At 40.2% G+C, this 15,012-nt stretch overlaps 1 protein-coding gene across 1 annotated transcript; it reads right to left on the bottom strand.

The window, feature by feature from the left end:
• Positions 1 to 688: 688 nt before the first annotated feature.
• Positions 689 to 7,380, bottom strand: NXNL2 (nucleoredoxin like 2). Its single transcript, XM_038125527.1, has 2 exons — positions 6,933 to 7,380; positions 689 to 1,259 (listed from the first exon to the last, which is right to left on the bottom strand). Exons 1-2 carry the CDS (start codon positions 7,229 to 7,231, stop codon positions 1,091 to 1,093), a joined length of 468 nt encoding a protein of 155 aa, XP_037981455.1. The 5' UTR covers positions 7,232 to 7,380; the 3' UTR covers positions 689 to 1,090.
• Between the last annotated feature and the right edge of the window lie 7,632 nt (positions 7,381 to 15,012).

A 15,012-nucleotide genomic window follows, 5' to 3' on the forward strand; every position in this document is an offset into this window, starting at 1 on the left:
TTCTTGGTGCAGTTAGAGGATGTGACCCCAAGGGGGGTCACAAAGATTTGCTGGGACACCACACACAACTGGAGTGCTACAACTGATGAATGCAGGCTCTCTTGCTCCAAAGTCAGTCAACCAGACTTCAAGTGTTAGTAATGTAAGTGCTTGTAATGGAAACAATAACATCTCTATTAAAGTCTTTCTTTAAATTCTAATCAGCAAACACTCGGCTTTCATGGGAAGTGGGGTTTTTTTGGCTCATTAATTGCGTGAATGTCTGGGCTGGGACCCCAACCATGAAGAGATAGCAAATCAAGCTGTGCTTTAGATACACCATGAGCATTCATCAGAGAGACCTGGTATAATTTTTGATGTTTACGTCTACATATTTTGGCAAAAGATGGAAAATGGTTTCTTCTTTACCTGACCTGATGTTAACTTGGGAGCTAAAATCACAGAACCATAGAATGGCTTGTGTTGGAAAGGACCTTAAAGATCATTTAGTTAAAATCCTGTGGAATTGGAACTTAGCTTATAGGGCAAAATCCAGGGCAGAACTATAAATAAATATAAATAAATCTCATAAAAGTAAAATAAAGTAGAAGAATATGTCTTCAGTACTGACAAACAAATATGTTTTATTTAAAAGTCATGAACTTTTCTGGTTATTCTTGTTAAGGTAGCTAAGGAAATACATGAGACATTTTTCATGAACAGTGATTTATTAAAGCAAACAGTTTTATTTTCTTAATAGAATGCGCTAATCACCTGAAAAAAGTCATCAATAAACAGGTTTTTTGCATTTATTTTTACTGAATTGATTTTGCAAAGTGTTTGCATAGATTTCACAGGTTTCTATTATTACTGTCTAAACTGCCTATTCTTCTGAAGTTCTTTAGTATTATTTGGAACACTGTGCTTCATATCAAATATCACAGATAGAACAATACAACAATAATTGCATTTTATGACACTGGAATACCTGGTTTTCAAGCAAAGGTAAATAAATAAGTCTTACCCTTCTCGTTCTGAACAAAGGAAGAGTGTTTTCAGAGCTCTACTAACTTTTCCACAATGCCTTTTCTTCCTTTTATTTGTCAACATTTTAGCTAGAAAAATTCTGAAAGATATCTGCACCCTCAAGCCAGTTCCGGAAACAGGATAACCCTTTGTCTCTGATCTGTTTTCTTCCCTTGTCAGTAATGACTTCTCCAGTTTGTTTCACAATCACCAGTTTAGGAATTGCTGTTATGTTGTATTTCTTCTTCAGATCACTGTGGGAAAAAAATTAAAAACAAAACACACCATTAGGAGCATTTTAAGAAAACTCCTAGTGTCTTTACAAAGGCTACTCTGGCCAGGACACATGGGAGAGCAGAAGTGATGAGTGCCAGGACTTCCGCAGTTTGAGCAGAGCACTGGGTTGTGTAAGGAGATGAACAAGGCTGTAGCTGGAAGCCTACACAGTGAAATTTTGCTCTGAGAGTTAAGAGAGCTGCAGCATCCTTCCTGTAAATGCTCATCACTGCTGCCTGCAGTTTCCACAGGAGCAGAGGCTCTTGGAGATGTAAAAGATGCCCATAGAAGCAAAGTTTGATATACTCTTCCAACTTTTTTTTTTTTACTCGCCCAAAACAGATGTAATTCTGGGTCCTTTTTACAGGACAGGAGAAGGATCTCACTTACATTGGCATTTGATATTCATTCCCCTACAAATACACTTGAGTGTCCCATAGTACTACTTACTGAAATCACCATCAAGGAAAGCCTGATACATAATCTTTTTGTGTAAATGGAAGAGACTGAAGATATTCCTTACACTCCCTTGATGAAACAAGCCTTCTACATACAGGAAAGTGAGCAATCAAAATATTTGGAATAAGAGCCACCCATCTGTGTTGCCAAAGAAAAAAATTTCAACTCCTCCTCTGCATCTTTAGAAGAACCAGAGGACAGACACAAAACAGGCAAAAACAGAATAACCAAATTCCAAAACACTAACAACATGTCTCTCAAAATATACTTAAAATACTAAATGGAAATATGCTACCTGAGAACCACCACCCCAAGCAAGAACATTTGCTGTATGAGTTTCAAATGCCAAAGAAATTTGAGTAGAAAAAAAATGTAGAGATTGCTAAAAAATATTTGACACTAATACATAGACATTCACAATGATTTCCTGGGAGGAAAAAAAATACTGAAAAATAAGACTTAAGTGAAATACTGTACCAGATAAGGCATTCCTGAAACATGCCTTCCCTTCTGTATTTTTCCTTAAGAGAAAAAAAAATCAACAGGTAAAGCATACTGCTCTGCGATTATGTTGGCTGAGCAATCATGCAGGAAATACTACAGGAGCAGCAATAATGGGTATGGACCAGGTTTGCTTTCTCAGTGAATTGTGACATACAAGCAATCAACCAACAATCCTCATAGACCTTTCCAAAATCTGCTAAAACAGGTGAAAAAAACCACATTCCAAGGCAAGTATGCATAGAAGCCATGTAAAACTACTATCACCTCATACCACCTGAATGACAAACAAGGTGGGTGGAAGACGCTTTTTATTGCTTCAGTGAAGGATAAACACAATTGTAGCAATCAGAGACAGAGCACTAGGAGACTGAAGGTATGGAATTTGGTATGGAATCTTACACTTTACTTTCCTAAGGGAATGCATATATCCAGCCCACCATGGCACCTTGTTCAGACAGCCTTAGGGGAGAAGGTTGCCTGCATCAAACCAGACTGAAGCATGCACAGATTTTGCTTACATTTGCGTGCAGCTTCCAAGATCAGTGGACCTGAAGAAGGCTCAGAAAGAGTTCTGCAGACAATGCTTCTTAATCACTGTGTACACAGGTACATGTGCATACAAAAATGACTCCTTAAAACTTATTAAGATGATTCTCTCTGATAGGGACCTAAAATCCCATGACTCACCTGCACAAACCACATATGTGCCATGGGACTAACTCCAATGGCAACTCATGGTATCATTAAACCATAAATAGAAATAAAAACTCATGATATTAAGACTGAGGCAAACTAGAAGTCATAACTATCATTAGATCTTTTTATTCTTATGAGAAGGTTGAATGAAAGTTTCTGAGAGCATAGATTTTGTATTTCTAGATAATACTGACATTAGCTGGGAGTTAATTTTTCTCCCAGCAGCTCGCATGGTGCGTACCAAAACAGCGCTGATAACACACCAGTGTTTTAGCTATTGCTGAACAGTTCTAATGCAGCACCAGGACCTTTTCTGCTTCTTGCGCTACCATGCCAGTGAGTAGGCTGGTAGTGCACAAGAATCTGTGAGGAGGTTCAGCTGGGACAGCTAATCTCAAACGACCAAAGGATGTTCCATATCATGTAACACTATGATTAGCTGTAAAAGCTGAAGAAAGAAGGAGGAAGCGACAAACATTCAGAGCCAGGAGATTTATCTTCCCATGCAATCATAACAGGATGAGGTTACCCTGTGCTGGAAGTTGTTAAATATCTGTCAGTGAATGGGAATTAGTGGATGAATTTCATATCTTGCTTTGCCTGTGTATCTTTACTATTGCTTTATCTATTAAACTGTCTTTATTTCAACCCCTAAGTATTCTCACTTTCACCCTCCACATTCTCTCCCCCATCCCGTGGGGGCAGGGAGTGATCCAGCAGCTGTCTGGGGCCTGTCTGCCTACCCAGGCTGAGTCACAGCACAAGTATCTTTATATAGGGGCTTAAGATGCAAGAGCATTCTTGACATGAAGACAATATGGGGTAGATATAATATAATATAATCTTGGGAACATAAATGGCAAATTTTATACACATGTGTAATGTGATATCTGACAACACTTGAATTATAGCAGCTTTCACTTGGAAGTGCCGTCATGTGAAAGCGATAGGCTTCTTGCTCACTGCTTCTAGCAGTATGCCCTGCAACACACAGCTGTAAGTATTTTCCTTTAGCTGTGAAATTTCTGCATTGTTAAATCTTAGTCACAAACGTGCACGTCACATGCTTGGAATCCAATTTCAAAGTGTCTGCTGAGATTTTGCAATAGAAGCCTAAAAAGTCTAAGAACTAAGCAATTGCTCTTAACTACTCAGATACTTAACATTCTTCTACCATTGTTTTTTAACACCCCATCCTCCCCAGTATTTCTGCAGGTGGCAATGCGCCCTCATACATAAATCTTCCTAATATAAAATGTACATACAGCCTTTTCATTTTCTTTTTATGGCATTTTCTGTGATCCTATTTTTTACTGAGCTGTACATGCCAACTCAGTAAATACCTGCCTACCTGGAAGCCTGCAAGAACTACTGTACACACCAGGCACCCTCACAAAAACTGATGCCTTTCATCACAGGGTTCGGTACAAACACAGCAGTATGGTTTTGTGTGCCATTATCAAAACATCAGTCCTATTTAACACCCTTAGTTGTTGATGTTGATGCTCTGTCCAACACCAGCTTTTCCTCTCTACTACCCTCTTTCTCTTCCAAGTGCTCACTTCCTACCAGACTGCCTTCACATTCCACTTCAAGAATCAAAACACTGTGCCTCAGGCAACAAAAAAAAATTTCATTAACCTGAAGACAGCAAAAGGATCAGGAGCAGTATTTCCTATTAGTCATGCCACAGACCACATGAAGTAGTAAAGGTGCAGTCCCACCTCTGGGAAATAGCCAGGACTGACAGCATGGAAGAGTTTGGAGATCCTGCTTTGAATTCAGTATTTTGCTTCTCTGAAGGTAGGCTTGACACTGCAGTGTTAGGCTCTACACACCACAAGTATGAATGCTGGCTATTTCTTAAGACAAAATTAATCACCAGTGCTTCTCTTCTTGAAAAGTATTTTGGATGGCATACTGAAAATTGGCTCTGTTGACCCAATTTTAGAAGACATCAGTCTTCTCTTTTAGAAGAGACATCAGTCTATGCTGCAATCCTAAACACTGAAGCAACCAGCTAGGATGTTTTAACCTCACTGAAGATATTAAATGACTTCTTTATGTAGTCAAAAAAACCAATAACCAATTCAATAAATTGCAATGAAACTTTTAAAATTTTAATAAATTTTAAAATATTAATAATACAATTATCTTACCCATTTTTTAAAAATTATATCCTTAGTTAGAACTAGTATCTAGCCAGAATTATAGTTTGGATTAGTGACTACACATCTGCTCTCAATGTACGATGATTCATCAGTACCCCTGACACCAAACTACCAGTTAATCCAGCCTAAGCACCTTGAACAGCTCCACACAGTCCTTCATTGTTACACACAAAAAACCACAACTTTGAAAACATTGCTTGTTCATATCTTTCTCCACTCTGTTCTTCGGTAAGCCACTGTGATCTCACAGTCATCTGGCAGGACAAGCCATGCTTCTCTATGGAACTGTGAAGGACATTACAGGATGCCACAGAAAAGCCAATTAAACTATCTCTTTGCCTCTGCCCCGCACTACTTGAGCAGGAGCAGTCAGAAATAGACCTCTAATCCACAGAGGATGAAGCTGTAAGCACATTCCCATGGGCCATGCTGAACAGCTTGCTGGGTGTGGGGACTTCAAGTGCTACATTTGCTGATGGAAATTTGCCTGCATTCTATTAGGATTAGTAGATATCAAATACAATTACTGCCTGGGAAGATTGTAGAGAACTATGCAAAACAATATTTAAGCCAGTGGGAAAAAGGTCTAACATAAATTGGTAGTGGGCATCCAGAAATGAGCCAGGAAAGGATGAAATTGTTCCTGGCTTCAAATAATTTGCTCTTGAGTTTGTCAAACTGCACTGAAAAAACAAGATTAGCCAACATGCCCACTGTTGAGTGAGTAGCTGGGGTGTTACACACCAGGAAGCACACTGGGATGGATCTAGAATTAAAAGGAGAGATAGAAGTTACTAGAAAAATTAGAAAATATTTCTTTCTTAGATGAATTAATTTGGCTGAAAAATTTTATTATCCAGTCTACATTTAAAAGTTGTATTACCTTCTTGACTTTGGTACAACCTGGAAAAAAAAATTTCCACAATCGACTCATTTAAAGAGAGGGGAAAAAAATCCCTTTATCAATATTTACATGTATGTCAAGTCTCCAGTTACAGTCATTTCAGTAACTCTGAATATCTTACTTGTCCTCCAGTAATCCCTGTCTATACTTATAGGAGCTAAATCAGATTTCTGAAACTCATCCAAATGAAGCTCATGAAAACACTTCTTGGTATCATCCTTCACCTTTTTACTTACACACAGTCATGCCCTTTCCTTTTGCTGTTTTCATGAGCAAAGGTGCCTACAGGAATGTCACTTTGTAAATTGAACAGCGCAGGAATTTTACACCCCAGTTACCAGGTGCAGTATGCCACCGCTAAACTCCAGCTGATACCGTATCTGTCTGAAATTCTTCAGTTTCCTCTGCTTCAAGTAGTTCAGTCACAAGTTTTGCTGCGTCTTCGTTTGCCTTTTTCCCAGAGCGCTAACCTAGACAACGCAGACCAACCTTAGTAACAATTACCGCCGTGCTGAAGAGCAATCACTTGGATCCTCACTTGCCGTTCATTGTTACCTCACTCATCTCTTTAACACACGGGGTCTTTACTAACTCTTCTTCAAAGATATTTTTGTTTCCAAACGAGGTGCACAAAACCGCGTTCTTTTCGTATGGGACGAGCTAAATAAAACCAGTGAGCAAGCAGTGTGATAGCCAGCGGCAGCCGCGGCTCGGGGCGGTCGCACGGCTCCCGGGACTCCGGCGGGAAGGCAGGAGCGGGCTAACAGGGCAGAGGTGGAGGTTCGGGGGAGCTGCTATACAATACGGCTGGCCGAGTTTGCCCGCCCGCCCCCTCCCGGCCCTCGGGGCAGGGGCGCTGGCCGTGCGCTCCCGGCGGGGCCAGACCGCCCTGGGCGGCGGTGGCCGCCGGTACTCACTGCTTGTAGGGGTCGTGGAAGGGCAGCGCCAGCCAGTCCCCGTGCATGGCGCGCATGTAGCCCTCCATCTCCTCGGCGCTGTGGTCGGAGGAGATGAAGACGACCTCGAAGGGGGCCGGGGGCTCGGTCTCCAGTAGCTCCGTGTAGAAGTCACAGAGGACGGGAGTGAAGTCGCGGCACGGCGAGCACCAGCCGGCGGAGAAGTACAAGCCCACGACTTTGTTCTGCAGGGCCTCTTCGGGGTCCACGCTGCGGCCATCCTTGCTGACCAGGAGCCGCCCGCTGAACACATCCACCATGCTGGCACCGCCGGACCCGCCGCGGGCACGGCGGCCGCCGCGGGCCCGAGCGCTCGCCGGGACCCACCCTCGTTCCCTCAGCGCCACACCGCCCCGACACACCGTCACACCTCTCCGACACACCGCCCCGACAAACCGCTAACCTCCCACGGCACCGCCGCTGCCGCTTTATAGCGCCCGCCACCGCCCGGGCCCGCCCAGCGCCCAGCGCAGCCAAGGAGGCGCGGCCCCTTCCCCCTGCTCCTCTGAGCGCCAAGGCGGCTTTCAGAGGAGCTAAGTACAGCTCAAGGCTTGCTAAAGGTGCCGAACTTCCAATAAATTGAAACAGCAATCGCATGCGGCGGGCCCCTTCAGCTCGCCGTGGAGCTCACCGCGTCTCTCCTGGAGGTCTCATCACCAGGCTTAGTCAGTTTTGGCAATAAAGTTTTTATTATCAGGCGTCCTGCACTTTTTTATTTTCGTAGCATGGAGAATTATGTGAATTCTGGATATAAAAGGGGCTGTCTCTGTCCCAGTAGATAATAAGAATTCTCATTTTATTCCAGTGTGCTTATCGTATGTTTGGGTTGAATAATGCTTTTTTCCTCAAGCTGACATTGAATTAGAAATTAATAAAAATTGTATTACAAATATGAAATCTTTCTTCCTGCCTAAAGCAACCTGCAAAAACGGAAATGAAAGATGATTTGGTGGTAGGGCTATTAAATTACTGTTTAATGAAAGGATCACAACAGGGTGGTAATCAAACCTGGTATATTTTCTCCTTTCCATGAACTGTGCAAAACCCAATTAAAGATAATTTATCTTAAGATAATTATCGGTATCCCCTAAAATAATTTCTAGTGTTTATAATGGATACTTCAAGTGTTTAAGTAAGCTAGCTTATAAATATTTCGCATCAAAATGGTGTGTACAAGTGCATTCTAGTATTTACTCTTCAGTTTTTCCCACGCTTTAATCTGCAGCCTCTCAAAAATCTGCCAATTTTACTTACAGAAAATACAAAATTATGACAATTATTTATTATGATTCAAATACTTAACACTAGAATGGAATGGATGTCAGTTATGATGAGTGTTTGCTTGGGTAAATTGCAACCAAATTTATAGTGAAATTAAAGTCCGATTTCTACATCTGATCATCTTCTGACCATATGGTATGAACAGTGAGAATATTGATACTTCAAGCTGGAATTCCAGTTTAAATTTGTATAGGAATAAACTGAGCAAAGTATTCTCCCTCACATTTATTTCCTTTTGAAGTCTTTTGGAAACATGATTTTCTTCCATTGACTAAACAAAAAATTTTTGTTTGTCTCTGTTCTGTCTGGAGTGAAAAAGAACATGGTATCATTTAAAATAGTAGAACATGTGAGAGAAAACCCGATGATGAACCTCAGAAGTAACACAGTAATCTCGGGGTTTCTTTCAGTAAGCTCATCAAAACTGGTTCTAGGGTCACTTTGAATTGTGAGCTGCATTCCTGCCATTTCTCTTGTCCCTTTTGCCTTTTATTATGAAGATTTACTGCTAATTAAAAGACTGGTTGCTTCTTGTGCAGAAGTTCACACATTTAAAAGAAAATAGTTCATTCATCGTTATTTTCTAAGAGAATCTTTTGAATTAATCTTTACAAAGCAGGCCTTTTTATTTATTTCCAAGTATATCTGGACTAATACGTTACTTCAATTCTGATATTCTACTGCAAAACCAAAAAATTGCTTAAGTGTTTAAAAAGTAGCTTTTATTCAAATACCGTATTTCTCCATTTTTCATGGAGAATTAAACTATGTTTTTTCAAACTCAGATACTCATCTGCTTCCATTACAGAAGTGACATTTAAAACAATGCAGTCCTCCCATCTGTCACATCTCCTATCAGTCCTTTCTCCAACTTTTGAGTGCTGTTTTATGCAGTTCCCCACTTCAGAATTCCTCTGGATGTCAAAAGTAGAAGTCAAAAGGAACTGTGAAGGTTGCCTGTTTTTAAAATAGCAAAGGTGAGAAATTAGGCTCACCTGAGTTTTTGATTTGCCATACTGTCTGCCTTTGTGAGACCATTGTGAAACAGGATGGAGTCAAAGAATTTGGAGCCTGTAGAATCACCAAAAAAATGGGAAAAAAAGTTTCCATACAAGTTCAGGCTACCATAGGCACATTCTTAATACTCCTACCAATTTCTCCTTCTATCGGTAGTGAAAGTGTATTTTCTCAGGTATTATGAGTGGAAGTAATGACCCAAGGAACTCTCAGCCATTCCATCTGTACAGATTAGAAAGCTGGTTAGCCAGAAACAGGGCTATGCTGTGAGAAAAGAACATACTGAGATTGTCTTTGAGACCTCTAGGCATGGAGAAAAGAGTTGATAACTACATGCATCTCCCTGGGGAGAAGAGCTGGATGTACATGACAGTGATATTAAACTTCTTGAAGCATTTTGAGGAACAGCTACTAGGCATGAGGAACCTTCCCTCAGGAAGCTTGAGGTGATCAACTCTCTAAACATATCAAAGATTCGCTGAAAATGCTGCATAACGCGGAAAATCTTGTCTTGCACCTGCCTTTGAATTGACTACAGAGACATTTCTCCATGACACTAACATTGACCAATAAGAAATGCCTCACTTTATGAGTCATACCAAAGAGACTAAGACCTGTTTCAGCTAGAATTGTCTTCTAGGATTGTTCTTGTTAGTGGTGTCAACACTGTGGTGTTTTATTCCATCCCCTAGTCTCCCCTTGGACTGAAAATAATGGAGCTTCTTTATACAGAACCTGTGGTCCTGTCTCAAGGTAGTGTGTTAGCTGTGATGTGACACTATCAGAAAATCTGCACACAATGCTCATCCAGTGGAAGCCTCTGGGGAATTCCAGGATAAAATTAAACAAAAACTTCCTACCACCAAAAAATTGCACTTACGATTTTGCTAGAAAAGAGCTTTTTATTATTGAATTTACCATACAGTTTTTAAGGTAACAGTATTTAGTACTGTCTTTAATCTAAGCCCAAGACTTCTAGTTTATTTGTGCTCACATTGCAAAGATTATCCTACTTTCCTTGTGAGTTGTGCTTCAATTAACACTGAAGTTAATTACATATCCAGATTTTGACATGCAATTGAGAATTTAAAAAAGAAAATATGAAGACCCTGAATCATAAACTCTTGCTTTTAATGATACAGGGCAGCATGCTGACAAAGACCTGTAGAAGAAATGAACTGGAAGTAAAAAATGTTCAGACTTGCTGACTCCTAAATAATAGAAGAAAATACAATATGTACTCTAAGCAAAATAATTCCATACACCTGTGGTGGCAGAGTTAATGTCTCTATAAGCTATAGAGATACAAGATACACAAGATAAACTGTGAGAAGGTTCTGAAAGCCTGTCTGGGTCTTTAAGGAACATACCCATTGCTCTTTCCTTCAAGTACCTTCTTCATGGCTGGCACGGGTCTGAGTAGTAAAGAATTTGATCCATTAAACATTTGCAATAAAGAGTCTCTTAAAACTTGTGTTATATGAACGATGCCGGATTTTTTGAATGAAAAGGTTGACCATCAAGTTTCAATCTGCTTATAATTCATAAGCATTTTGTAGGAAATGCATACCATCATTACACAGTTGATGTTGGCAGGCTGTATGTCCATCCAGTGAGAAGCCATAGGGCAAAAGCTGACTAAATTTACTCAAAGGAGAGTGTGACCGGGTTGAGGGCTTGTTGGCTCTGTGTTCAATTAGTTATTAGTACACCATCTACTTAATTATACCCTGATGAAAACATGTAAGTGATCAAACTAATGAAGATAAACTCTGGTTGGGCAGTACTGTACATAGTGCAATCCCTGAAGAAAAGAAGTCAAATTAGCAACTGGCCTTGGTGAATCCCATTATGTGTGGGATGTATACTAGCTAGACAGAAAATCAGACCCCAAAGGAGACCAGAACACAGAGAATAAAGGAAACACATCTGTGGATTGAAGAGTTAAATTTGTAGCAATCATTGATAATTTTTTTTAAATAGTTGGGTTTTTTATATTCATTTTCATAATACATAAAAATATGCTTTAGAGGAAAGAGTTATAATCTGAGTTATTGGTGAGAAAGCAAGCAAAGTTATTCACCACAGTGCATACAGTAGAAAAAAGGAATAGCAAGTTTCTTGATCTCAACCCAACATCTTAACCAATGAGCTGGGGAAAGAAGCCAGTGCACAAAGAATTACTGTGCCAAAAAAAATTAAATTTTACTATACACAACCTGCCAACTAAAGTAGTTATTGCATATTCATATCATTCCTTAGGGCTGACACATTTGGAACACCTTTTCCTCAGCTGGGTTCAGGGTCTTATGACACAGCAATGATACAGATATGTAGTGAATGCTCCTTCATGATTGTTCTTGGAGCTGCTTCCCCTACATAACCTTCAAACACAAAAGAAGTAATACCAGGTTTTCTCAAGTAGGAAAACTAATCAAATAAGTAGCACACTTTTTTTTTTTTTTAATTGCTATTTTATTAATTATTTCAACTGTTTAGTGCCTATTTCAGCAGATATCAAGGATTACCTGTTAGGGAATCTTACTTTTACCTCCTAAGAGATACTGGGATGTAGATTAGCATTCTTACTGCTAAGATGTCTACCATCATCAAGACCAAATGAGAGCTGTAGCAGCTACCAAGTAAACAAAACATTTTAGTACAGAAGATACTGTAAGGTATATCTCCTTTTCTTTTGTTTTTCTTTTTTGAAGCAACAGATTGTTAGCAATAAGAGGCAATAATTATCAGAGAACACTGTGCTGGTGAGGCCTCAGTTTGGGTCCTGTGTGCAGTTTTGGATGCCACAATATAAAAAAGACATTAAGCTATCAGAGATCATCCAAAGGAGGTGAAGGCCTTGAGGGAAAGCCTTGTGCTGAGTGGCTAAGGTCACTTGGTCTGTTCAGCCTGGAGGAGACTGAGGAGAGACCTCATTGCAGGAATGGCCTGAAATTGTGTCAGGGAGGTTTAGGTTGGATATTAAGAAAATGTTCTTATCCCAGAGGGTGGTTGGGTACTGGAACAGGCTCCCCAGGGAAGTGGTCACAGCACCAGCCTGACAGAGTTCATGAAGCATTTGGACAATGCTCTCAGGCACAGAATAGGATGTCCTGTCCAAGGCCTGGAGATAGACTCAAGGATCCTTGTGGACCCCTTACAAATCAGGATATTCTGTGGTTCTACAATCACAATTTTTAAGTAAACATTTGCAACATTAGGTCTGGGTCCCAGTTTAATAAGCATTATTGGTGTAAATAAATAGCACATATGGAAAGGATGAAAGAATGCTCTTAAAAATATTTTAAAATTAGCTGGATTTGAGAGCTTGCAAGGACTATTTTTTCTTTTAATCAGCAAGTAGTGCAGCCTATTAACAGATTCCTACTATGCAAAAAGTCTGTTATAGGAAGTGCAGCAATTATGGGTACATTCTTTCCATTTTACAGAATTTGAGTTTAGCAAAGGTGTATGAACTTCTCCTTGCAGTACAAAAAGCCTGATTCAATAATCCTTTGCATCTAACTTTATCCTCAGCAGTGTATCTCAAATTACCAAGTGCTAGATAGTCTAAACATCAGTGCTGTAACTTTTCTGACTTCCAAACAGGTATGCCAGGGAAACAATGCAGCGTCTTCTAATACAGCAGCAGCTGCATGGCAACAAGGAACAACATTTGCACATGCAGAAATGGAAAAATACTGTGGTAAAATTCTGCTCTAGTTCATTTGAGTTCAGTCACACTTTTCACTTCACTCTAGCCTTTTGGCAGTTTAATGTAGCAAAGAGGACATTTAGAGTTTTGGGTTGGTTTTGTTTTGCCTGAAAAGACCTCTGACTAGATGCATTCCTTTCAGGGTCAGAGTCATCCAACACTAGATCCTGCATTTATGCGCCTTATGAGAAGTGTAAAGCTGCTTTTGAGTCTTCCTGCAGAATCTAGCTCAGTCCCCTACAGCTGCTAGCAACCACCACCTAATTCTAATTTTTGTCAGAGTTCTGGTTGAAGAAAAAGGTCAGATTGTCACAAGCACTCTGCTGCAAGGAGGGACTCCAGAAGTATAATAGCAGTTTCAGTTGCTTTAATTAATTTGATACCTGCATACAAAAGTAATTGGCATCTGCACAACCTCTTCTGGCAAAACTTGAATATTTGAGTCTTCAGTCATGAAGGGACAGCCTGCATCTACTCCTGCTCACCTTGTTAGCAGCCTCTCTTCTAGCTAGATTGAATGATTTCATTAAACCATGTATTTCAGTTGATCATTTATTAGCAAAAAAGGGACTGGGTCCTAGAGAAGCCAGTGTAAGTTTTACATCACTGAAGCTAGTATACTTTTCTGCCAATAACCAAGCTGCCAATGCAGCTATGCCGCAGCTGCTAGCCGGAGTTCATAGTAAGAGTTTTGGCAGAGCACATTGACCTCACTGCAGTCACTTGTCTCATGGGTTTGTAGATAACCTCCTAAGAGATTTTTTGTCGAGCATGCTCCTTTTCATAAGAAAGTTGTGGTTTTGCTGTTTGAATTAAGGGAATGTTCTTTTAAGGCTGGGATTCACTGTCACTTATATTGTACATGTTTTATCTAGCAACTGTAGAATCCCAAAGACATTCCCCTTGCACAGACATACAGAGAATATATAACATTCTGTAGCCTGTAGTACCATGTGCTCTGATTTTAAAATCATTAGAACCACAGAAATAGTTGAGAAAGCAATGTCACTAAATAGGCTGAAGTATCCACTACAAATTCCCCCAAAAAGTAGCCTAAGAAAGCTACTTTCTGCTCCTTTGGTTGACCATGAGTTTAAAAATACAGTGAGTGTACTTTAGAGCTCTGAAATGACAATTAACTTCAGAGAATGACAGATGTCAAAGACTCAGGTTTCACATGCTAGCTTCTGTGCCTCGTGAACATTGTCTTTCATATAATTTTCATGAGCATCCCTGCCCATTGTGGAGGTTTGGAACTGGATGATCTTACAGTCTCTTCCAATCCAAGACATTTTATGATTTTACCTTTTTCATTTACATAGAAAATCATCTTGGGCAAGGAAAAGAGAAATCATACATGAGGTTGTTGAGTAGAATAAATCCTTATGCTGTTGTGGTGTGTTAACCTTGCATGACTGTCAGAAGCCTACTCAGTTTCTCTCTCAGTCCCCCTCCTCAACAGAACTGGGGGAGAAAAATGTTGACAAAGTTCATCAGTTGAGATGAAGACACAAACATTCTGTACTAAGTACCATTGAAGGTAGGGCAGACTTAACTGAGGGAAAATTAATTTTTTGCAAATTAAAAGTAGGAGTACGATAGTAACAAAGAAAGACTAAGCCAAAAATATCTTCCTCCCACCCCTCTTTTTCCCAAGCTCAATTTTGCTCCTGAATTTTCTACCTCCTCCTCCTGCCCAGCTGGTGCAAGGAACTGGAAAACAGGGCTTGTGATCTGCTCATAATACTCCATCTCTGTTGCTCCTTCATGCAATCACAAAACTGTTAGAGTTGGAAGAGACCTCTGGAGATCATCCAGTCCAAAGAGCCTGCCAAGGCCAGTCAGCTAGAGCAGGTGAGACAAGAATGCATCCATGTGTGTTCAGAATGTCTCCAGAGAGGAAGAATGTCTCCATGATGTTCCTGGGCAGCCTGTGCCAATTCTCTGCCATCCTCAACATAAAGTTCTTCCTCACATTGAACTGGAACTTCTTGAGTTTCAGTTGATGGCCATTGCTCCTCATTCCTC

Source organism: Motacilla alba, chromosome Z (assembly GCF_015832195.1).
Source record: "Motacilla alba alba isolate MOTALB_02 chromosome Z, Motacilla_alba_V1.0_pri, whole genome shotgun sequence".
Lineage (NCBI taxonomy): Eukaryota > Metazoa > Chordata > Aves > Passeriformes > Motacillidae > Motacilla > Motacilla alba.